General features: G+C 38.6%; 1 protein-coding gene across 1 annotated transcript in view; it reads right to left on the reverse strand.

Annotated features, from left to right (window-relative positions):
- Positions 1 to 26889, reverse strand: part of Pcyt1b (phosphate cytidylyltransferase 1B, choline) — a 42738-nt gene that overhangs the window by 8159 nt on the left and 7690 nt on the right. Inside the window, exons 4-7 of the mRNA XM_027927445.2 lie at positions 16953 to 17104; positions 14029 to 14107; positions 8173 to 8315; positions 4558 to 4746 (exon numbers count right to left, since the gene is read on the reverse strand). Of these exons, the coding sequence (XP_027783246.2) occupies positions 4558 to 4746; positions 8173 to 8315; positions 14029 to 14107; positions 16953 to 17104 (563 nt within the window). The remainder of the gene's footprint in view (positions 1 to 4557; positions 4747 to 8172; positions 8316 to 14028; positions 14108 to 16952; positions 17105 to 26889) is intronic.

Below are 26889 nucleotides of genomic sequence, written 5' to 3' on the forward strand. Positions count from 1 at the left end.
CTCCTGACTTAAAAATATTCTCTTCTGGTGCTCAAGGAAAGAGTTTGTATTTATTTGCATGGTAAAAATCAATTAGAGGGGCTGGGGATGTGGCTCAAGCGGTAGCACGCTTGCCTGGCATGCGTGCGGCCCGGGTTCGATCCTCAGCACCACATACAAACAAAGATGTTGTGTCCGCCAAAAACTAAAAAATAAATATTAAAATTCTCTCTCTCTCTTTAAAAAAAATCAATTAGAGTCATTTAATTTTAAACAGGAATGAATTCTGCTTTCAGAGTGAATGAATACAAGGGCAGCTCATTCAAAATAATACATAATATTTTTAAAAACAGCATATATGGTTGAGTAGCTGATATTTGAATAGAATGTATCTTCTCTGAGAAGTCAGATATTTGAAATAAAAACAAAAACGTTTTGCTGGGGAGACCATATCCCCAAATCAAACCCCGAATACTGGGCCAACATCTCCTGACCTAGGTTCCTTGACCCTCAGTACTAAGTACTACTTTGAAAAAGGCCCTTTGCTGAGACAGTATGTCTTTCATAAGCACACCCACCAAAGAGAATTAATACTGTGTCTCTGTTGGAAAGGTGCTATAGTTTGGGTCTGGAATGTCCATCAAAGGCCCACTTGTTAAAGGTTTGGTCTCCTGCTCATAGCACTAATGGGAGGTGGTGGAAACTTTAAAAACTGAAGCCTGGTGGGAGGTCTTTCCTGTCACTGGGAGGAATCCTCAAAGGGAATTATGGGACCCCCTTTCTTCCTCTTTCCCTTCACTTCCCAGCTGCCATGAGATGAGCAGCTTCCTTTACCACATACTCCTGCTATGATGTACTGTTTCACCACAGACACAGAAACAATGGAGCCAATCAACCCTGGACTGAAGCCTCCAAAACTGTGATCCAAAATAAACCTTTCCTCTTTTAAAGCTGATTTTGTAATAGTAACACAAAGCTGACTAACACAGAAGGCTTCCCTTTGCCTTTCTGGCTGGGTTATAGGATACTTTCTGAGTATGAGTTAAGACTACTTATAATTAAGCAAGCTGGGTGAAGCAGTTCATTCCTATAATCCTAGAGCTCAGGAAGCTGAGGCAAGGAGGATCACAAGTTTGAGGCCAACCTAGGCAATTTAGTGAGACCCTGTCTCAAAATGAAAAAAAAAATATATAAAAAGGGCTAGTGGTCTAACTCAGTGGTAATGTCTCTGGGTTTAATTCCTAGTACTGGGGAGGAGGGAGAGGAGGGGGAGGAGGGGGAGGAGGGGGAGGAGAAGAAGAAGAAGAATCAAACTGGGAGCAATTGCACATGCCTGTAATCCCAGTTACTTGGGAGTCTAAGGCAGGAGGATTGAAAGTTCCAGGCCAGCCTCAGCAACTTAGTGAGACCCTGTCTCAAAAAATAAAAAGGGTTGGGGACATAGCTCAGGAGTAAAGTGCCTCTGGGTTCAATCCCCAGTAGAAGAAGAATGAGAAGAAGGAGAAAGAGAAGAAGAATCAACAAAAGTAGTTGAAAAAGTAGAGTGATGAGATTGCAAAACAACAGCTTGTACTCTCATAATTCACCAATCAAACTGAATAAGTGGGCAAAGATAATCCATTATAGCATTTAAGACATACAAAGATTGCTTGCTTTAAATTTTCAGAAGCCATTGTGGCTGACAGCCTACAAGATGGCCCCCAATGTTTCTACTTCCTGCTATTCACCTCCTTATGCAGTATCCTCCCACAGTGGATAAGGAGCAAATTCAAATATTCCCTGGAGCCAGGTGGGCAGCATAAATGTGTAAATCAGGTTGGGGGACAAGGATAAGCTATGGGGAATGATGTGACCATGAAAAAGTAGAGAAGTTCATGCCCTCTCCAAAAGAAACTTTAAAATATTGCTGAGAGCAAAGCAAACTAAGTCTGCCTATTGAATTTAATCCACCAAATACAAAAATGTAATCTGGCACCATAAGCAATGAAAAACTAATGGTATAGAAGGAGGTTCAGTCCTCATCATATCCTTCGTAAATGCTAGAAGGTTCTGTGAATGGGTCTATCTCACACATCCATTCATTCATATGTCCATTTATCTAAACATTATGGAGTACCCACTATAAGCTACATATTATGCTGCATACTGATCCAGCTGTCCCAAATTTTGTACCTTAAATCCTTCTATTTTGTGCCTTTCCAAGTTTGGGTAATTTGTATCAATACTGTATTTGCAGGTAATGCAGATCCTCTAGTTTAAGAAATGAGTTCCAGTCCCAAATCCACAAATAAAGAATTATTATAATAATAGCATATTCATGAAAAGCAAATTACTTATCTTGGCGTTTAACATCCTTGTACTATTTCCGTACTTTTAATGTCAACAGGAAAAAAGTAATGTCTAAGTCTGGCTGATACAGTAAATTAATGTTAATAACAGTTTTGACACTAATAGCAAGTTTGAAAAAGAAAAACCTCCAATCTCTAAGCTGGGTTTCATTTCTTAAAAATCACCTCAGCTCACTGTCACCAGACTCCCTAAGAACAATTCCAGCTACTATTTTGCCTTCACTGGGTGCTTGAAAGGACTAGGGCCATAAAGTTGCTTCAAAATTATATCCTTTTCCTGCGTTTGTTCACCCCAAATGGAGAAAACATCCACCCCTTGTATTACAATATGAGGGCCTCTCAGCAGACACACATTTCTGAATCCCTGTAAGCAAATGAATACCTATATGGTTTCATTAAAAAAAAAAAAAAAACCACTAGCTATTCCTTCAGAGCCTGAAAGTTAATTGTGAAAACATGAACCACTAAGTTTTGCATGAGATCAAGTGAGAAATTTCCGACTTCATGTTCTAAAGATCAGAGTCTTTCTTTGTCTATCTTTGTGTTCTTCCATAGTGCCATGCACAGACTAGAACATTAATAAATGTCATGGATTAAATTGTTAGAACTGAAATTTTTAACAGGCCTGAGGAAAATGAAAGGGAACCCAGTACCTGGCTCTTCCACTCTTGCCAGCTCTTTCTAGAAGTTACTAAGAGCTCAAATAGCCCTTGCAAAATTTCTACCTCTCCTTTTCAAACTCAGACAAATAGATAGGACAAAGTTGGCCTATAATATCCACCTCTATAATCACTTTGAGGCCACTTGGCTTTAAGTAAGCCATCTCTTCCCAAACATTGTTCTTTTCCTATTATTGAGTGTTTTACTTTTAGATAATCCTATAATGAATGAGCTCAAATGAGCAGAGGCATCAGTGAAAACCCAACAATAAAATAATTAAGTCAATGTGGATTTCATTAGAGACTTTTCATATCATAATAGGAAATGTAGGCTACTTAAAATCAGAAAAAGCAAGAGGAATCATGTATTTTTGTTTTACAAGGAAAGTCAGCATTAAAAGTATTTGTTTCATAGAATCCTCCTTAGCTCTACTGACAATAACAGTTATTTCCTCAGGAAGGGCAAGAATGGTAGAAATACCAATGGAGATCTAGGTGGCTTTCAGAATATTATTTTTTTCCCCTTTCCATAGTTATCATTCAAAATTGTCTATAGAATTTAGGCAAGAAGATGATTTATATTTTTTCTCAGTTCATGGCCTCAGTCCCTAAGATTTTGTGATTTGTCCTAACCCTTGTACGCCATGAAAAAAATAGGAATTGTGGTACATATACACAATGGAATATTAATCAGCATTAAAAGAGAATAAAACTATGGCATTTGCAGGTAAATGGATGGAATTAGAAAATATCATGCTAAGTGAAGTAAGCCAATCCCAAAAATCAAAAGGCCAGCTGTTGTCTCTCATAAATGGATGCTGATCCATAATGAGGGTGGGCATGGAGAGAATGGAGAAACTTTGATTGAGCAAAGGGGAAGGGGCATGGGAGTAGGAAAGATGGTGGAATGAGATGGACATCATTACCCTAGGTACATCTATGACTGCACATATGGTGCGACATTACATCATGTACAACCAGAGAAATGAAAATTTGTGCTGAAATCAAAATGCATTCTGCTATCATGTATAATTAATTAGAACAAATTTTTAAAATTTTAAAAAGAAAAAAAAATAAGAAAGGTCACGATGGGCACAGCTACAAGGCAAAATTCTACCTCTTCTCTCTTTCTCTCTTCCAAAAGAAAAAAGAGGAAGATTCCTGACAACAAAAGGTAACCAAAGCAGCTGTACTTCTTTTGCATTCTCCTCCCCAAAACATAAATATCTGTGGTTGATCCAAGAGCCACTGGCCTTGGCTTGCAACACAAGCTCCATGCTGCCAGTGAATGACTGCTTACCCTTAATCTCAAGCTTTACATCATCTCCAACTGGGAGACTTGGATAAGCTACAGAACTAAACTCTGCAATAACTGACATTCAATGATTACTGAATGGCTAGGAACCTCTGGACAAAGAAGAGAAAGAGACCAGCCCAGCCTTTGGGTGCTACTGTGTACAATATTGAGAGGTAAAGCCATAACTCAATAAGGGAGTGACATAGTGCTCCATGAAAAGGAAGATAAACTAAAAACACTCATTCCTGTGGGGCTAAGTGAAATAATTACATACCCATGCTCCATCAGGTCCGAACAGTTCTAGGAAGTTGCCAATGAATTCCCTTGACTTCTCTTCCCACTTCTGAATTAGATCATGACTCTTTTCTTCCACTCTGTTAACAAACTCCTTTGATCTTTCCTCCACATTCTTGACCTTTTCTTTCATCTTGTCCACCTGGTTCTGGAAACGGTACTTCTTTTCCTGGTCAAAATTTATAGAAGAAAGAAGTGGATGTATCCAAGAGGACATGAGCGAGATCAATCATTCACACTAATGGTCACATTTTATGTCAACTTGTATTTGTTTCTAACATTAAGAGTCAGGATGTTGCCATTTCCCAAGGGCTAGATTGACAGGAAGGGCAATTCTTATAAGAAAGTCATTTTTCATTAATCTATTTGGATATGTAAAGGGAAGTACAAGTTGTTTTAATTCTGTTAAATGTCTATGAGCTAAATTCACTTATATAAGAGAAAAATAAAAAAGATACAGTTGCCCTTTTATTAAAAAAAAGAATTCCTTTTTTTAGTTGTAGATGGACACAATACCTTTATTTTGTTTATTTTTTAATGTGGTGCTGAGGATTGAACCCAGTGCCTCACACATACTAGGTGAGTGCTCTACCACTGAGCCACAACCCCAGCCCCCACAGTTGCCCTTTATTAGGTAAATATCTCACTCAATTTTTCTGGTACTTACACAAATGTACAGATTGTGTACAGAATGGTTTTCTGGTTAGCTAGGACATTGTTAAAACCAATATTGCTTGCAATAAGTGGGCCATTCACTGAGTTTTTGAACCTGTGTGTTATACCGAAATTTTCGTTGTAATGATATTTTCCAATAAGCTAGTTGGACTGCATCAATTTCCTTCGTGATGAAGAATGTTTTTCTTCTGATAGCATCTCTGATTTTCTTGTTAGGGAATTTATGCAGCAATGCTGTCTATCTATATGCCTGAAAGCCACTGTGTGTTGGGCAAGTCATGTCACCTCTAAACCTGTTTTCTAATCTGTAAAATGGTGGTAAATTAAATAAGACAATGCATACAAGTGCTTGGCACATGCCTGGCATTTTGCAATTGTTTGATATACATTGACTGTCTCATTGAGATTAAATGTCACTGGCATTTATCTGTGTTACATCATGAACATTATATCAAAACAATGAAAATAACATGAGGCAAAGAGTCTTCAGCCATAAAATCATATGTTTTCCACTAAAAGGGTAAAAATACATATTGTTTTTCTTCACTATGTGGGACTCAAGTTCATTTTGTAATTCAGAATTTTCCAAAGCACCTTGAATATTATGAAACTGATACAGATCTTCCTTGGATCCCTGACTTAGATCTTCTAAACCTTACTGTAGCCTTAGGGTGAGGTATGAGCTATGTATATGTCACACCTCAGCAATATACACACACATATATGCTGTAGGAAGTCATTCAGTCTTTTATCATTTACTATGTGACCTTAGGTGAGTTGTTCAACCTCTCTGGGCCTCTGTTTTCTCACCCCTGTGTTCATTGAGGTCATTATACCCAATCTTATAGGCTTATCATGAGGATTAAGTGAAATAATCCAGGTAAAACACTCAGATGGGCACATGATAAACTCTCAAGACATTTTAGCTGTTGACTTTACATCATTGTCTTCCATAGTTCATTTTGCACAGGAGATGGTTGCTATGTACAGATCTCAGGGGCAGCAATGGGGAGCACTGGGCTGGGGAGTCATGATACTGGGACCTGCTGCCACCTCCACCTCTCCCTTACTTGAGGGATGCTGGCCAGGTTCCCTCTCTGGGTTCTGCTTTCTTCATCTCTGAATCAAGGGACTTAGACTTAATGACTGGCCCCCGTCAGGTCCCTGCCACTTCTGAGGTTCTGTGATTCATCTACACGCCTATCCAACACATTCAATTTCATCTCTGAGCTACGGCCAGGTTTGTTGTCACAGAAAGGCAGTGAGCGCATCCACACTGTCTGCACGGTTCCTTGAGCTAAGTGGCTTATCGAAAGACCGTTTAAAAAGAATGAGCAATGACTTTTGGAAATGGCTTGCCATGCTTGGATGGTTGACTGAATTCAATTTAAAAGAACAGACAGTTTAATTTATTGAAATAACCAGGGCTTTATTCTCTGTAAGATACCAAATAATCACTTTGACTGAATTCTTTTCAGCCACTTGTTCTGGTGCCACTCGAACCCGACATTTTCCATTTTGTTGCCCGGCTTGTGCGAAGCAACAGAGCCTGGACTCCCAGTGCTCTCGGCCTCATGAGGACAATTAATAATCACTGATTTACAATTAATGAACCTTTCCTATTTTGAAGGTACCAGTATCAATTATGTAAGTGCTGCATAATTATGTCTGCATGTAATGATAAGTACCTAGTTTTTTTTTAATCTTATTCTTTTTTTTATTTTTGGTAATGGGAATTGAACCCAGGGGCATTTTACCACTGAGCCACATCCCTAGCCCTTTTAGTTTTTTATTTTGAGACAGGGTCTTGCTAAGTTGCTGAGTTGCTGGCCTTGAACTTGTGATCCTCCTGCTTCAGCCTTCCCAATAGCTGGGATTACAGGTGTGCACCACCTGGTGTAAATACATAGTTTTGAAGACAAATCACTCTTTCAAAGTATCATATCTATTTCTGGGAGTTGGAATTCTGTATGTATGGTATGTATGGAGGACTCTTGTTTTCATCAAAGGTATCTGCTCCTTGGAGGCCAGGCAAATACAGTTGTCCAGACTTGCTAACATCACCTCCAGCCATGGGGCTGCCCTTTTGCTTTGGAACAGCTTGTTTTGCTTGTTTTAAAGATTGTTTTAACAGTTGCTCTATTATTAAACTAACAACACCTCTGTGGGAACAATACAGTAGAAATACAAAAAGAGGTCAAAGACTTTAGACTTTATTTAAGCAGCTGTAATTTCTCTGGACAATAAAAAACGGTTGTTAAGGTTTCTAATGAGCAGCTGTAAGCCCTAAAGAAAATGAAAATTTTTAAATGTTAAAACAAGAAAGCATTTTCTCTGGGCTTAGCATTTCATTGCTTCCCCTCACCCTCCTTCTTTCCTTTTAAGCAAAAGACAAATCTTGCCTTTTGCAAGGGACAAGATTTCCCAGAAAACCTTTACTCAGGTCTGAAAACTTAAGAGGGAGGTTGGGATGAGGGAAGGGAAGTGAGGAAGCTCATTGGTTAACTTATGTTACCCCTTTGGAAATTGATTTCTTCATCTGTAAAATGGGGATAAAAACACATCATTGGGTTGTTATGTGGATTAAATGGGACAATAAATGCACAGCTTTGTTTTTATTTTTAGTACCAGGAATTGAACCCAGGGGCACTTACCACTGAGCTAAATCCCTCATCCCCAGTCCTTTTTATTTTTTATTTTGAGACAGAGTCTCACTTGCTGATGCTAGCCTCAAACTTGTGTTCCTCCTGTCTCAGCCTCCCTTAGTCTCTGGGATTGGAGGCATGTTCCACAGCACCCAGCTAATACAAGGCATTTAGAACACTGCATGGCACATAGTAACCCCTTGGTAGATGACTGCAGTGGTAGTGGTGAAGGTGTGATGTGGTGGTCCTCAGGGGATGTGGAGGGGCATGCTTACATTTATAAAGCTGACATTCAGTTCCTTGGCTGTGTACCCTCTCTGGAGGTTGCGTCGGGCATAAACATCATAGTCCCGGACAATTCTGGTGATGATGTCTGATGTTGAGATGCCTTCTGTTCTCTGGGTTGGAACAAACATTCCTGTTCAAACAGGAGAGGAGATAAAACTAAGATTAGTTTGGTTGACCCATTTTGTTTCATGGTCCTCCTTTCCAGGACAAAGTTGGAACTCTTAATTTGTCAGGAAAGCCTTCAGGTCTGGCCCCAACTCTTCTAGCCTCAGTTCCAAACACTTGCCCCCTACCATAAACCCTGTGGAGTAATCCCAGGCCTGTTCCCAGGGTACACCATACACTCATCTGGCTCCTGAGTTGACTCATGCCAAGCCCATCCTTTCTGCCTTGGATAACACTTCCCTGCCCATATCAATTACAGAGCTCCTCCTTATCCTGCATGGTCCAGCTTCAAGGTTCTACCTTTGGGAAGTATTTTCTGATATTACCAGGCAGAATCTACAACATTTTAGACATAAACACATCTTCTGTTAACAAAGGGATTTTTAATATCTGACTCCACATAGAAACAGACGTTTTGAAGGCACAGATTATGCCTTGTCTTTTCATCCCCAGCACTCAGCTCAGTGCCCCTGTGTCTAGCATGTGGAAGGTGCTCAATAAATGCAAATCAAATGAGTAAGTGAGTGAAGAATAACTGAGTCAATGAATTAGTCACATCACAGCTACTCCTCCTCTTCCAAGGAAGTCTGTGTCATATTATACTGAAGGGAAAGAAGAGAAAATATACTGTTTTTGTTATCTCTGTTCTAAGAACATGTCTGTGGGGTTCTGGATGATTTTATCCAAGAGTCTACTCTGCATGGCAGTTTACCACTCAAAAGCTCTTTCATGTGGAATACACGGGACTGAGTAAAATAAACACGGAGGGTGCCAAGATGTAAGTTCTATTAGACTTTCTTAAAGTCTTCAAAGATGTAAGTTCTATTAGACTTTCTTAAAGTCTTCAAAGATATGTTTGTGTATGCCAACCAATACAGGCTATAAAGAGGTCATAAATATTAAGATAGAAGTGGATTCATGCTCAAAATTCTGCTGTCAACTGAAATAATATGTTGGCAACCGAGATCTTTCTACCCAATATCATTACAACCACTTAGAGACATCACACATGAGACAGCATGATAGAGCCCAGGGACAAAGGTAGCATGTCCTCAATTTACAGGATTGGGCAAGTCATTCAAACCCTAGGAAGGCAAGTTATTAACCTTAGTCTTCTTAACTGAGAGATGGGGTAGCTGGATACAGTGACTTGGGACTCATCTATGCCTTTTCTCTTGCCCTCAGTCCCCATATCTGGTCAATTTCCAATCACCAACCTATTTTTCAAAAAGTTTTCCTAATTCACCCACCTTTCTTCTCTCTCATCCTTAATCAATCCAACACAATCTTGTTCAAATATCACAGCAAGAGCCTCAAAAGCAGTCTCCAGTGGTATCCTTGTGTGTGTGTGTGTGTGTGATGCAGGGAATGAAACCCAGGGCTTCATGAAAACTAGACAAGTGCTCTATCACTAAGTGACATCCCACTTCAACCCACATAACAAGATCTACAAGGTGATTTTTTTTCAGTATTGTGGATTGAACCCAGGGACACTTTGCCACTGACCTACATGCCCAGAATCTCACTAAATAGCTTAGGACCTCACGAAGTTCCCGAGACTGGCCTGGAATTTGCGATCCTCCTGCTTTAGCCTTCCAAGCCACTGGGATTATAGGTGTGCACCACTATGCCTGGCTCAGAGTGATCTTTCTAAATTGCTGAGGCTGGCTTTGAACTTTGGATCCTCCTGCCTCAGCCTCCTGAGTTTTGGGAATTATAGGAGTGTGCCACTGTGCCTGGCTCAGAATGAGCTTTCGAAATATGCCTGCTCAGACCCCTTTATTGGCTTTCCACTGTCCTCTGAATTTAGAGCCCAATCCTTAATTTGGTTCTGAAGCAGCTTGCATGATCTCTTCTCTGTGCTTCTTTCTAGCCTCATCTCAGACCCTCTCCCCTTTACTCCCTAAAGTAAGACTCCTGTGCTGCAGATCTGCAGATTTTGTTCTTGTTGTATTCTAAGGAGCTGGGAAATACACTGTGCCTGCCTTGGCCCAGCCATACTAAACTTTAGTGTTCTGAAAATGTTGGCTCTCCTCTGCTAACTCTGTCAGAAACACAATCTATCTGGTTAACTCTTGGTCATTCTTTGGGTTTCAGTCTGGTGTCACTTCCTCAAGGAAATCCCTCAACCCCAGACCAGGACTTTTTGTTTGTTATTCCCTCCCATGTGCCATTGCTCTTTGCCTTCAAATACTGCAAGATTTTCATAGAACAACTTTTTCAGTAACTGTTTCCTCCACCTGCCTATAAGATACATGAGAGAAGAAACTCTTCTATGTTCTTAGCACTGGGTGACAAGCAGACACTATAGGAACACTGTTGAATGAATGACTAGATGAATATTGATCCCTCAATGACCTGGTTCATCCTGAATTTTTCAGTCTTCTAAACCCAACTAGGATGTCCCTTCTGAAACTTTCTTTTGATGTCATCTGCTAGTGGTGCTGCTGATGTTAGGGATGGAACATTCAGTTTTTCATGTTCTGTGACTCAGAGGACTGAGTTAGGGTTTGCCACCAGGTGAAAAACTTTGTTTTATCACCCTTTAGGGGAGTGGAATAAAAAACAGAAAAATAAATGGAAGGCAGAGGGTACAAATATCTAAACACATGGGCATATATAGCACTGAAACTGACCCAAGTGTGTAGGGTGCTCTGGTGAGTGGAGGAACCCTGAGTAGTCTCAAGCTGGTGTCGGGGGGTAGGTGCTGGAACAACATCCCCACCTTGGTGGGAGCAGTGGAAAGCTTTCTCATGAGAAATTCACTCCATCTTTTAGCAGGTAGATATTTCTCCCATGCTCTAGTCTGCTATGAGGTTAAGAGGACTCTAGCTATGAACAGATTTTAGAAAGTCATTTAGACATTGGTGACATGAGCTCACCCTTTCTTTGAAGCCAGAGAGTGAAGTGTCTGTGGTTGAGTAACTGAAAGTAGGTTTGGGGCTGGGGAGAGATTTGCTTTGGCTGGTTAGGAGGTAGGTTTCTGAAAGAAGCCAAGCCCTTTGCTGACAGAATGAGGCACCCGGCTTCCTCCAAATCCTAATTATTGCTCTTCTAAAAATATTCAGTAATGAGCATGATCAGAGAACCTTTTTTATCATGCTTTTCAGAACTGCAGCATTTGGTTATGGAGCTATTTTAAGAAGCAGCAAAGCACATGTTAATGAAGGAAACTTTCAACAGTAGTAGGCAATATTAGAATGATGATGAGTAATGTGGACCTTACAGTCTATTTCATTTCAGCTCCATCGTTTCACCAAGCCTTGCTACAGGGTTTTGACGTGTAGCTCTGACAAGCAGAGCAGAGTGTTGTAAAGCTTAATTCATGTTCTTGATATCTCTGGCTTCATTTAAAGTGATTTTTTACTCTCAAAACAAGCCACAATTAGAGTGTAAAAGTCAAATGTGGATGCTCAGGCCCTTTCTGAGCATCTTTATCTACAATGAACTCTGGTCCTCTCTACCTAGGCCCCAAATAGATCTTTGCTGTGACTTTCCCTCCTGGTGAGAAATCAGCAGATCAGATTAATGGACCAGAAGGAAGATTCCTCATGTACATGACAAGTCATACAGAATCTTAGGCCCCAGAACAAGTAAAATACCACTTGACTATTTAATATGGAAAAGGAATTGTGGTGGATTAAAAACTGGCCATAATTCCCTTTCCTTCCCTGGAATTTGGGTTGGCTCAGGTGACTTGCTTGTACTGTATAGAAAGGGACATGATGCTGTGTGATTTCCAGTGGTAGGTCAGAAGGAGTCTTGTGGCTTCTATCCAGATTGCTCATGCTCTAGATAGTTCCTCCCAGTTTACCATGTTGTGAGAAGCCCAAGCAACATTGAGAGACCAAGTTTAGGTACTCCAATGACAAACATGACTGAGCTCCCTGTTGACCAGTATCCAAGGCCAGCCATGTAAGTGTACAAGCTGGGAGCCCCAGCCCAATAGCTTTTCAGAGGACTGTAGCCCCTACCAACATCAGATTACAACTATATGAGAGGCCCAAGCAAGAAGCACCCATCTGAGCCTCTGTTAAAATCCTGCCCACAAAATCAAGAGAAAAATAAAGTGACTCTTTCAAGCCACTAAATTTGGGACTCATGTTGTTACTCAACAATAGAGATGCTGGATTGCTAGAGTTAGAAAAGTGTTGGACTTGTTCCAATACCCAATTGGAACTCAGCATTGATTTTATTCCCTAAAATCAGAAAAGCAACTTATTTTTCACTCACTAGAGGTCACTCACTGCAAAAGAAAATCAGCACCTAATGCTTGTTCCTACATTGCAAGGTAGCTGAGTAATCCCAGGAAACAAGTGATTCAGTTAGCCTTGGGGGATATGTGACTGGACCCTAATTGCTCATCTAGATCCATGGGGCTCTAAATAAGGTCTATGGATCTGCAGCTTTTAGCAACCTGTGAGCTCATTAAAAATGGGAATTTCAGGCCCCATTAGACCTCCTGAATCCAAATCTGAATTTTCACAAGATCCTGCAGATGATGTGTAGGCATCTTTAAGTTTGAAAAAACAGAGGTCCTTATGGTAATTTTAGGGAAGGGGCAGGTGACTCACTGCTCAGATCTTATGAAGACTTAAAAAAGTCTTCAATCACCCCATGTCATAAAATCCATCTTCATGTAACTGACCACTTCTTTCCCCTTTCTTCCCATACTGTGTTTCCTGGCTTCCAAGTTTGAAGTGTAAAGAATTTCCTTTTTTCAGAACTCCTTACAAATAAGATTGGGATTTAAGAATGTCAGTGCTCACATTTCTATCCAATGCTCCTGAACCCTGAGAAGCCATTACTAAGAGAATGGTACAAGCCTGACTATCATCCCTGCTGGGAGTGGCATGGAGCTTCCCTAATTGGCCCCAAACAAGTGGGAATAAGCCAGAACACCATTGTGGAGAATCAGTACTTTCTATGTAACAGAATAATTCCCTGAACTATTTATCCAGTGTCATTTTCACTTCTAGCATCATGTCTGTCCTGAGGCACTGTTCCCACTGATACTAAGACCTCCATCATTTCAATAGGAGGTACATATAGCTGAGATTACAAGAGAACATGTTAAACCTTTGACTTCTAACACAGGCTGTTTTTAAGGCTCACTGGAAAAAGAAGAGTTAATAAAGGCAAGCATGAAAATATTTTTCTAAATCTCAAAGATGTCCCTGGAATTATTAAGAACCAGAGGCTGAGCAGACTCAGTCTATAGAATGTTTGACCATAAGCCCTGGAATGGGAAAGTCATGAAATTAACACAGGGATGGTTTTTCCCATTTTATGATTTTAATCTGATGAGCCATAAAATTGAGCCTCAGACCTGAGGTTGAGTACTTTGGTGCTCAGGTTAATTCTTTTTTTTTAATACCTTTATTTTTTATTTATTTATATGCAGTGCTGAGAATCAAACCCAGTGCCTCACACATGCTAGGCAAGTTCTCTACCACTGAGCCACAATACCAGTCCTGATTAACTCTTATATAAATGTCGTAATAGTGTCTGCCATGACTGAGCCTTAGCACATGTCAACAGAGGCTTGTAGAAGTTGCTTGGGAGACACCCGACATTCCAGTGCCCTGTATATCTATGCTGTAGTCCTAGGGCAGATGTCTCTTCTAACACCTGATTATTTGGTGTGGTGGACAGATGATCACAGGGGGATGCCTCACCTGCTTCCTTTATATGCTTGTAAACATCATCAGAACCAGCAGAAGAATACGGAATGTCATCATGAGCCACAAAGTCAATCTGTTGGAAAGAAGAGTGACATCACCAATAGAATGGATGTTCATGTCTGAAGATTCAAAAAGAACTGGTGCCTCCAAAACACATTTTTTAAAAATTAGAGCTTTATGGTTATACATAGTAGTTGGGTTCATCTCAACAAACTCACACATGCATGGAAATTGATTTCAGTTCATGATCATTCCTTTTCCTCCCTTCCCCCCATCCTCCCTCCCCTCTCCCAGTCTCCTTCTTCTATTAGACTTCCTTTCACTTGTCTATTAATTTTTTAAATGCCTTTTTGAAATAGGGCAATCATATGTTACATTTATATCACAGATCTGAATCCTTGACTAAAAGATATTTACAACTGTCTCCATTTCCAAGAGATAACCGGAACTGGAAGAATAAATATTTGGTTCCTCTCCTTTGATGACAGTAGGTTTCTACCTTTGACAATAAGTTTTCTTGATCTTTTTTTTTTTTTGCCTTTAAACTTTCTCCTTCAGAGAACTCATCCATTTCTCAGACTTTAATCATTCCTGCTATGAAAAGGAACCTAAGTCTCCATTTTCTGTCCCAATGAGACAATAGTCACTCATACTTAGGTCATATTTTATATCATGAAAATGAACTTGTCTGTTTTTTCATTTGATCCTCCTAACTTTGTGAAGTGAGTAGTACATATAGTACTACTTCAGTTAGGATATAAGGTGACGAAATGGGATAACTTCTTAGATATGCCCAAAGTCACATAGCTGATTGGTGGTTTAGAAATGGGAATGGGCACCTGGGGAACCAGGCCAGGCTTTCTTAACTCTTACTGCAGCCTTCTTCTCTTTTATCATTTCTTGCTGTCACTTGAAAATCAACCTGTTCTGAATTGAATTCATCTTCCTGAAAACTGGGCCCACTTCCAATGGCACCTCCTTTGTCTATTTTCCTAGACCAAAATCTTGGAATTGACCTTCTTTCCCTACTTCCTTCACTTTCCATAGCACATAGGCCACAGGTTCCATTGTTGTGTGTGCGCATGCACATGCACTCATGGGCTTGTGCCCATCACTTCCTCTCCATTGATACTATAACAAATCCAGGCCCCTGTCACCTGGATTACTGACACCAACTTGTATCTGGACCTCCTCATTGTAGTTACAAGAGGTGTCATCTTTAAACAAAATTTCTTTCTGGTCTTCTTCAGAATGCCTGCTAATTTCCACCCCTGTTTTCTATTATATCAAGTAAACTCTTGGCACAGCTTTCAAAGCCTTTCACTCTATTTTGAGAGGTAGTTTCGAGTAGCAGTTTAATTTGCTGGGGTATGAGTCTTGTCCTACCACTTGCTAGCTACACAACTCCAAAGTTGGTGGGAAGGATTCCATCAGTATTTCTCAACCTCAGTATTAGTGACATTGGGGACTGGATAACTTTTTGGTGTGGGAGACTGTCTTGTAAGTTGGAGGATGCTTAGCAGCATCCCATGCCTTTACCCACTAGATGCCAGTAGCACCCTCTAGCTATAACAACCAAAACTGTTTCCAGACATTGCCATATAGAGAATCACTGGATTAAATGACATAAATATATAATCATTCCTAAAAATAATTACTGGCACGTAGTAAGGACTTAATAAATTATTATTAATTATATTCTCAGTACTCAAGCTTATTTCCTCCTCTCCAGTGTATACTAATAATAACTTCTTAGGATAGTCATGAGATTGAATTTGATTCATATAATAACAAAGTCTTTAGCAGAGTGCTGGGCACAAGGTAAATAAATGGCAGCCATCATTATCATTATTACTATCTCCTATAATGCCTATCACTGTTGAATATACAATAGCTGCTTAGTAAAAATGTTAGTGATTACTGGAAGTAAATCATATTGTAGTTTTTTCCCTTTTCTTTTCATTCTCTCTAGAAAATTGTCTCCTTTGCTATTACCCATGCACATTTATCACTGTTCTCTATTCTCTTCCGCATTGTGAATTTAAAAATAGAAAAGAAAATTCTTAGAACAGCTTAATCTTATTTTTTTGTACTGCTTATGAGAAGAAAGAATAGCTCCTAATGTGGAGCTGGTAGGGAGATACAAAGCACATAATTTGATGCAGATCAAAAGAATTTTTCATGTTTTCAACTAATAAAAATCTTATGTCAGTAGGAATCTTAGGGTCACAAAATCAGAAATAGGAAGTTCTTTCCTTAAAGGCTGGCCCCTGACTTGGATAAGATGTGTGTTCATTTGTTCCATATAAAAGGATGCCTGTGAATGTGCAAGCAATAATGATGGCAGTCATGGTGATTATGATGACATCCTTGCAGCTCTTGCTATAGACCAGCCAGTCTTCCAAGTGTTTGACTTACTTACATTACCTCATGAAGTTCTCAATATGGGCCCCATGAAGAAGATACCAATGTCATCCCATTTTACAGAAAAAGGTAAGAGAGTAGTGCAGTTAAATATCTTGCTCAAGGTTCCACAATTAGGGGCTGGGGGTGTGGCTCAAGTGGTAGCGCGCTCGCCTGGCATGCGTGTGGCCTGGGTTCGATCCTCAGCACCACATACAAACAAAGATGTTGTGTCCGCAAAATAAATAAATAATTAAATATTTTTAAAAAAGTTTCCACAATTAGAAGAAGACAGAGGCAGCATTTGGACCTGGATAGTCTAGTTCTAGCATCTATAAGACAGCAGTCCCCAGGATCAGGCAGAAGAGAAGTGCTATAGCAAGTGACACCACATGACAGCTCCCAAAGTTACCTCTTTTAGAAATTGGAAGTGTTTGGGGGCATTCTGCAGCATCTGCTGCAGAACCAGACTTCCTAATCTTACTATTTAGAGAACACGGGAGAATGAGAAGTACCTTGTGTTTTTCCAGAAACTCTGGTGTGAGGGTCCATGGAGCATCTCTGATGACTTCGTCCACGTAGCGACAGTGTCTGAGAGCTTCATACCTTTCTGCTTCATTCATCACAGTGAAACCTTTGAATTTGTGGGTGAGATCATCACTGCAAACTGAAACAGTCAAACATATTAAATACTGTTACCAGGTGCCCTGGTGCAAACATTGTTTCTTGGGCAAGAAAAAAGGAGCATAGGCTGACTAGGTGCTTGGCATAATTGAACACAGCCTTTTACAGGAACAAAGGATGAGGAGAGTGAAGCAAACCTAAACCCACTGGGAAATAAGGATTTCATTTTAGTGCTAATTACAACTGCATTCTCCACTGAGGCTTTTGTAAAAAGTATTCTCCACCTACCCAATGTGACTTTCATATATTTTTATCTCTCTATCCCACCCTTCAGTGAAAATTACTATTCGGAAATAAAATGACCAGATGAACAGAGAAAGCAGAGAGAAGTCAAGAAGCCTGAATTATTGAAGGTTTGACCAATCAGTTCAAATTATTTTGCTAGATCATTCATATTTAAGTAACCCAAGGGTCAACCCTCTCACCCCCTGCAACACACTTCTGTTCCCTGGATCAAAGTCCACTCACTACACATTAGCCTATACAATCAAGAGGGGAAAGTCATAAAATAGAAGGTCTGATCTTACAGAGTTCACCCTTCCCATATCACTTATCTATTCTAGATCTCAGGCTCCTGAACCCTCAAATGAGGGTAGTAATATATTTACTATCAGCCTTAGGAAAGATTTTTTTGAGGGTTTACATAAATGTGTTTTTAAAAAATATTTTTTAGTTGTCAATGGACCTTTATTTTATTTATTTATATGCAGTGTAAATTGAATTGAACCCAGTGCTTTACACATGCTAGTCAAGCACACTAGCACTGAGCCACCATCCCAGCTCCCATAGATGTGTTTTGAAATACCTTAAAAAATGAAATATATTTCACTATCCCTATCTTTTGTTTAGTCAAGGAAGATGAGATTACAGGCATGCACCATGGTGCTCAGCAAAATTCTCTAATTTTAAGTTCACAGGAAGTGGTTTACAAACAAGAATATGATCATTTTCCTGGGATCAAATCCTGTTTCATGCCTAGAACCAAATCTGGCCACCAGTGAGTACACAATCCACATTCACATTCAGCATTCTTGGAAACCCTCCTTTTGTAGCCCCTTCCTACACTCCACATCCAAACCATCAGCAAAATTACTGGATGTGCCTGAGAAAGCAAAGATGTTGATCAAAGGGCACAAAGTTTTAGTTAGATGGAGGAATAAGTTTTATTGATCTAGTGGACTGCATTGTGACCACAGTTAATAATAATGTATTATATATTTTTAAATGGCTAAAATAGATTTTTAACATTCTCACCACAGAAAAGATAAATTGGTAAAGTAATATGTATGTTAATTAGCTTGATTGAATATTCCTCTAATGATTGAAATACCGCATTGTACCCCATAAATATATACAATGATTTTCTGTCAGTGATAGTCATGTGTTTCTAATGACAGGGAAAAGTTCTGAGAAATGCATCATTAGTTGACTTCATTGTTGTATGAATATCATAGAGTGTACTCACACAGACCTAGATGGTATAATAGGGACATCAGTTAATATAGTCTCTTGATGCAATCAAGAGACACAGTAAATATTAGATGAATGAGGCTGCTGCTAGCTTAACCCAGCATACTATTTAAGTAAACTTTTAAAAAATAAGTACACTCTAAATTACCAATAAAAAGTATAATATCATAAACACAAAAACCAGAAGAATAGTTGTCCTTTATCATTATTAGTATTATATACTGTACATAGTTATATGTGCTATATTTATGCTTTTTGACACAGGGTCTCAATATGTTGCCAAGGCTGGCCTCAAACTCTCCATCCTCCTGCCTCAGCCTACCAAATATCTGCAACTACAGGTGCACACCACCATGCCTGGTTTATATTATATTTTTATATGAGTGGTGGAGCAGTAGGTTTATTTATACGGCAGCACCATAAACAGGTAAGTAATGTGTTACACTGTCACATTCTGATGGCTCAAATATCACTAGGCAATAGGAATTTTTTCAACTCCATTTATAATCTCATGGGACTACCTTTGTATACTTGGTCCATTGTTGAATGAAATTTCCTGATGTGGTACATGAGTTAAAAAATAATTTTTAAAAGTTCACTTGGAGGGCTGGGGTTGTGGCTCAGTGGTAGAGCACTCACCTAGCATATGTGAGGCCCTGGGTTCAATCCTCAGCACCACATAAATAATGAATAAATAAAATAAAGGTATTGTGTCCAACTACAACTAAAAAAAAAAAAAGTACACCCGGAATCCAAGTTCTGCTCCCCACCTCCATTGCTCCCATTGTGACCCACTCACTTTTATGGATTACTACCGTGGCCTCCTAACTGGTTCCAGTCTTGCTCACCCCTAACACCCTATTCTCATCCAGAAAGAGCTCATTAAAACCTGCCAGATTAAGTCCTTCCAGACTCAGAACCCTTCCCATCCCTCTCAGAGTAAAAGCCAAAGTCTTCCAGTGGCTAACAGACCTTTACAAGATCCAGACCTCTGCCCACTCCTTCCCTCTATGACCCATCTCCTATTGCAATCCAGCCCCAGCCTCCTCACTGTTTTCTCAAGCTACTGTGATCCTCTTCCTCAGGGCAGGGTTTTGCACTTCCTATTTCCCAAACCTGGAACTGTTGTGCTTCAAATCCCATGGGATTCACTCCCTTTCCTCCCTTAAGTCTTCCTCTGGCACCCTATTTATTCTGAGTTACAATCAAATTACTTCCTGCCATCGCACTGGCAGTCATACAACTGTCTTATTTAATTTTATTGTTGGTGTTTCCCTACTAAAATGTAAGCTCCCTGGGGGGCATGAACTTGCAGCCATTTCATTTTCTGATGAACAATACCTGGCCTCTAGTAGGTTCTTAACAAATACTTGGTGAATGAATTAATGGTGCCTGATGCATATAGATGCTCAATAAATGTTGATTATTATTTAAAATAATAGATGTATAGTTATCTGCAGGTACATTTCAACAACATACATGCAAATAAGAGACTAATGGGTCTCTGAATATACATACACACATGTATTCAGAGATATAAAATATCTCAGAAAATATTTATAGGTGGTACATTAGTTAAATATCTTCTGAGATATTTTTATTGTAGCAGTTTACATTACCAAAACAACACCAATAATATGGCTGGCTCAAAAACTTTGATGAGTATCAGAATCACCTAAAGAGCTGGTTAAATACAAATGTGTGTGGGTTTTGCTCTTTGACAGTTTGATTGAGTTGGTCTATAGTGGGGCCCAAGCAGCTCTGTTTTTGACAAACTTCAGGAATGATACTGATGTCCACAATATGTGCAAACCCCTAATGAATATTATGAACAACTTAAGTAAAACAACCTGTCTGTTTTTGAATCATCCATCATGCCCAGAAGCAAGAGGTGATGGATGAGGCTAGGTAGCAGGGTCATATATGACTACGTATTGATTCATTGACTCCCAAAACAGGAATGATTGGTGGGCTATCCTATACAATTTTAAAAAACTGATCTAGATGTTCTTTGGGGGCTTTATTAAAATACTACATCAAGAATCATACTGAGGGCCTGCAGTTCTAGCTCAGTAGTAGAGAGCTTGCCTGGCAAGTGTGAGGCACTGGATTTGATCCTTAGCAGCACATAAAAGTAAATAAATAAAATAAAGGTATTGCATCCATCTACAACAACAAAAAATTTTTAAAAGAATCATACTGAGCGGAAAGGGATTTCAGATCCATCAATATTCTATCTCAAACAGCACAAAACTAGGCTGGATGGTATCTTTCCCCCTTTTTGAATCTGCACCTGAGCAATTTAGTGTAACTTCTGAATGACCAAGATAATGGCCTCCTGATAGATCACAAAGAAAACAAACATCCTGTTTACGTCAATACAGGGCTCTATTTTCATATCCCAGGAGTGACCTCAAGAAGCAGCTGAACATGCTGACCAGTTATTGTCTAAACATTAATTACACCCAAAGCAGCACTGTTGTGCTTGAGTCTTGGCAAATGCACTCTGACAACCAGATGGAGAACTGTGAGCAGTGGTATTCCATGGATGAATTCATTGAGCTCTCTGGGAGCTCATGCTGCAACTAACCTATCCTGGCAGCTCACTGCGCTCAAAATGAAATACCCTGCAGGAAAGAAAAAATAGCATAGGGGTTGAACTTTAGAGCCCAACAGATTTGGATTCCAATCCCAGCTCTGCTACTTACTACTTGCAAAGTTATTCAAACCCTCCAAGCCTCAGTTGCTTAATCTTTAAATATGGTGAAGTTTTGAGAATTAAATTTGATAATCCACATGAGCAGAAAGTAATGCTCAATGATGTTAGCCATCAGTAGCAGTAATGCAGGATCATTTATGGGAATATTCCTTTGGGTTTTGTGTTCTGTCTTTTCCCTGCCCAGCTCCATGTAGGTGTTCAGGCCTCTTGGTACAAACTCCCTTGCAGAAGTTGTAAAGTTCAAGTTGCTGGTAGACAGCCTGTCTTCTTGGCATCTGTTTTTACAAAGCCAGAGCTCCTTGGGGGAATTCTATAAGGAAGAACACAATGAGAGAGAAGATTCCTCCAAATTGGGAGGAAAAGATCAATTGACTGTGGATTCTACAAGCAGCAGGGGCCAGTGGAAGAGCCTCAAGAGGAATGAGGACATGAGGCCCTAAGCACGGGAGCTCCCACCTGGGCATAGACCACAGTTGCCTCACTTGCAATGGATCTGCTTTCTGCTAATAATTATGTGGGCTTGGACAATGAGGACAGTGAAAAAAAATGTCACTGAGTTGAAGACTAGAAGCTCTTCTCCTGGTTTGTTTTGCAAATATTTTGGACACTTGTTGACTCTGGGGAAGTCAAAAGAACCCAATAAAAACTGCGATTGAGTTTCTCACCAGTCATGCAAAATGAAATCTGAGAATTTTTTTAACTGTTTTTTTGTTGTTGTTGTTTGTTTGTTTGTTTGCAATACAGGGGTTCAAGCCCAGGGCCTCCTCCATGCTAAGCAGGTGGTCTACCCCTGAGCTACACCCCCAGCTGTAGAGGAATATTTCATTTCAATTAAAATTCAATAAAGTATAAATACAAGCTTGTGGAGTAATATTTACATCAACTATAGTAGCAGTAATAATATATTTATTGCTCCCATTTTTATTCCCCTCCTATGATGCAGAGGTAGATGCTTAGGGACTCTCATCTTTTAAAAATATTTTTAGGGAAAAAATTCTGCTATAAATTGTAATTTCTTGACCTGTTTTCAAATGACATGAAATTTTAAATTAAAATGAAGAAAAAGTGCTTTACAAGTGAATCATTTCAATTCATTAAAATAATTCTAACAAGGTAAGCTTGCACAGAAAAATTCAAATAATTACTATCTATATGCTCAAGAAATTATATATGCAGGTAATATAATCATAGTGTGAAATCATGACAGTTGTGGTGTCTACTCCTGCCTAAGGCTGAGAAGTAGACTACAGTACCTCCAGTTATCTCAGTTTCCTATCTTTTAATAAATTGTTTCTGGTAAATACTAAGTATTGGCACCAAATACCTGTCCATGTACTTGCCCCAACCAGAGTAGCTTCACAGGGTAAAGCCTTCACTTTACCCAGGGGAATTCCTAAAAAGAACCTACCTGTAGATGTAAGGGGGGCTACAATTGACATGAGAGGCTCTTTTAACTCACCATAGCATTTTTATTTGTTAACTACACACATAATATCAAGAGCCAGCCTTTCAACTGACAACACAGAATACCTATTCTTCAAGGGCCCTCTGAATATCCTCAGTATAGAATTGTCTGCCATTAAGTTGGTTTGTGATAATCCAAAAAGATAATCTAAGGCAAAGGTCCCCTCAAACTAGGGTACACATACCTTCAGGGGTATGCAAAAACTTTTCAGGAGGGATCCAAACACAGTTTTAAAAGAATCAGTGTCTGGAACCTCAATATCTAATAGCACCCTTCCCTAAAATTAATGGGTCTGAAAAAGTCTCTGTATCCAAAACCACCCTTACCTTACTTAAAAGAGAGGTGCCTTATTCTTAAAAGAGAGGTGCCATCTAAACTTTACTATGTTACATTTCAAGTGGTAAGAGGTTTCACCCTCAGGCCAAACCAAATAGAAACCCCATTTAATGACTCTTTGAAGTGCCATGAACCTATAAAAGCTTCCTCTCTTTCCCTGTCATGTATGTACTTCTGTTACAGATGAAATTTGGTGTTAGAAACTGAATGTAGTAGAATAGAGAATAATGCAAATTTTGACCTAACAACTTTGCTTCCTCTTCTCCCAACTATTACCAGAAAACACATGGATCTTTAGGGATAGGGCCTAGGAGGAATTCAAAGCAAAAGGAGCACTGGAAAGAAATATTGAATGCTAAAAATGGCTTTTTCATGTAGTTAAGGGTAAGCATTTTTCCAGCTATTCTCAACACTCATATTGAATCCTAAAAATGGCTTTTCTCTTGTAGTTAAGAGTAAGCATTTTTTCCAGCTATTCACTTCAAAATCACTTTAATAAGCCAAAGCTGTATAAGCTGGTACTGCTGCTTCTCGGAAATGTAACTGGAATATTTTCTGGAATTATCAAATTTTTAAAGATATATTGGAATAAATGTCTGAGCAAAACATTAACATGATTTTTCCATATTCCATATGCATTATTTAAAAAGTAAGTTAAAAACCTACTTTATAAATTCACATTATAAAATATTCCATTTACAGATAATTCTTATTCTATTTTATCTTCTAAAATGTTTATTTTCTGCCTCCTTATAATAAAAAATAAAATTACATACTCCCAGAGCAATTACTTTTAGTAGGTTTTTTCCCTTTCCATCTTTAAATACATAGGAAAATTTTAATCATGATATCTAACAAAGATAATTATTTTTATTTTTATATTTGATTTTATTCCCCAAAGCCAAACACTAGAATTTGCTACACATACATACCAATAATTAGAGAAGGAATAACATAACTTTTAAAAATTGTGTTTCTCTTCTTATTAACGCCATCTAATTTTATCTATAAATTACATTGCATCACTACAAATTAAGTACATTGATTTATTGTATTGTTTATAATTTATTATATTAGATCTACATTATTTTAATCTTAACATTCTCTTTTATATAATCCATTCTATAATTATTTCTCAGTGGTTTTTATAAAGCCTCTTGAAATGCATTAATACATTTTATTTAAAAGGACATTTTCTTGGTTCCTAGTAGTTTTGAATGTAAGGACTAGTTTTGCCAATTAGGTTAGAAAATAAGCTCTGAAAATTTAGTAAGCTAAAACTGCAGCCCCAAAGTTTTCCCTTTTAGTTTTGCTTTGAGACTGGGTCTCACTAAGTTGCTCAGGCTGGCCTGGAACTTGCAATCTACCTGTCTCAGCCTCCTGAATAGCTGGGATTATAGGCATGTGCCACCTCGCCTGACAGCCCCAATTTTTTTTTTGAGTAAATGATAAAATTGTTTCAAAAATTATTGGGCTGATGCACAAGGCCCTGGGTTCAATCTCGGCACACACACACAGAACAAAACTGGCTTAGTAATGGTGTAATGAAATTACCAATATTTCCATTCTCCCAGCCCTTTCTGCATGTATCTGGTTGAATAAGTTGCTTTCAAGTAAAAGAGTAATGGTTATAATTAAGAGTCATTTGATAAGTCTTGAATATAGCCTTTTGTTATTATTCCAAGAAAGAGAAAAGGCAAATGATTCTAATAGCTTTAACAATTCCTTTTGTGAGTAAGGTCATTTCCAATTCATTGCTTGCAACAAATTTGAAGGAGGTTCTTAGCAAATAGTCACTTGATAGATTACTTTGGGTGACAAAATAATAATAATAATAGTAATAATAATAAATTATTTTGTGTTTTTTGGGCCAGTAACTCTGAAGGAATTCAAAGAATTGAGTGGCATCACTGTAACAAACTCATTCCATTCCCATATATGCATTTGTGTGAACCAAATATTTCATTATATATATGTATAACAAGGAAAATAGGAATAAAATTTATGTTAAACACTGCCTCATTCTAGCAATAGTTATATTTATCCACAGGTACATTCACAAATAAGGAGATCCCACTCATCTCATTAAGAGACACACTGCTGATCAAATTTATGTTCATTTTTAATAATTATTTATCAAAAGTTATATTGCAGTATTTTGGTTAGTTGTGTGCTAATTTATATACATAATTCTGTTTCAGAGAATATGATAGAGTGATCAAAAAAGATTTCAAGCACTAAAGCATCCCATTAGAAAAAAATTATAGGAGAGAAAAGAATGAATGTATAAATGTGAGGAGAAAAAAAGACAATTTATAAAATATTTGAAAGTTCAAAAAGAGCTTGATATATTTTGTGAATGAATAATGGTACATTTCAAAGTGTCATATGTTTTAAATGCCACTGGTACATGTAAGTGATTAGGTAATAATTTTGTTTTAAAATGTCAAAATTGGACTTCTATTTTCTTGCCTGGCATGTAAGGAGATTAGACATTACCACTCCATTCTAATGACAAGTAAAAAGAAGAAGCAACTGAAAAATCAACAACTCTTCAAAGATTTGTCAGAGAAATGATGTCACAGGGTTGCCCCCAACATTGGAGAGACAGACAGATAAAGAGAATCACAATTTACTGGAGCAGAAACCCACCAGCAGAAATCTCTGAGGGATCCAGTGCTGGAAAGGAAAATTTAAACTGACAAATTGCTGGGGGCTCAGTGTGGACAAGTGTGAGTCTAAAACTAGGAGTACAGAAAACTTTCACTGTGATCCACACCAAACCATCTCCAAGGTTAAGTTGCCAAAATGAGCAAAACCCAAACACAGCAGAGGTTTCCCCAAGTTTCTGGTAGCCTAGGACCAGACTCCAGATGTTCATGCTCAATCAAGAAAGTTTTCCACTCAGGACAATGGGAATAAAATAAGAGTTGGGTTTTCTGACCACTTTGGGTGTCCTCTGCATGACTTGTCCATTAACTGCTGCCTTTTACCCCTCTTCCTTCTGAAAGAACTCCATTCAATAGCCACATGATCACTACCCTTAGCAAAATATGCAGAATGGTTCCTCTTAAATATACAAAAAGCATTTTTAAAACTTGCAGAAGATGCCAAAATACTCAAAAAAAAATACAGTCTCTTACCAGCACTGTTTTTTTTCTCTCACAGAAGTTTAAAGATTGATGGTAAATAAATAAATAAATAAATAAATAAAGGTGGGTGGTGTCACTTTATACAGTACCATAAAAACTGATCACAGTGAATGCATATGCTACTTTCAGAAGCTACAGAAGTGAGAATGAAAGCCTACTAGGCAGGTACTATCCCTTTTGCCCAAATTGAAATAGATAGGCCCTCTGGGGGAGAAAATTTTTGATCTACATTTAACCATTCTTCTCTTTCCATAAACTTTTGAAGTAAGTCAATCCCTTCATTATGAACCAAGATTACTTGGGTACATAAATCTCCATTTCTTTAACACACTGAATAAAAATTCAACTAATTAGGGCTATCTTAAGCCATTATTATTAGCACAATACTGTCCCAAATGCTATGGGTTACACAAAGGAAATAGACAATGACTTTGTTTGCCCTTAATCATCCTAAACCTCTGTAGTTCTCCAAGATTTGAAATCAGAATAGTATTGCTTTTCTCTTAATCATGCCTCTGGATCATACCCCAAATTCCATTAGAAAAGCATTAATGGAAATTGTGAAGCAGCTACCCTTGGTGGTATTATTAATCTGTCTCTCTGAGGATCAATGGTACACAATCTCA

Source organism: Marmota flaviventris, chromosome X (assembly GCF_047511675.1).
Source record: "Marmota flaviventris isolate mMarFla1 chromosome X, mMarFla1.hap1, whole genome shotgun sequence".
Lineage (NCBI taxonomy): Eukaryota > Metazoa > Chordata > Mammalia > Rodentia > Sciuridae > Marmota > Marmota flaviventris.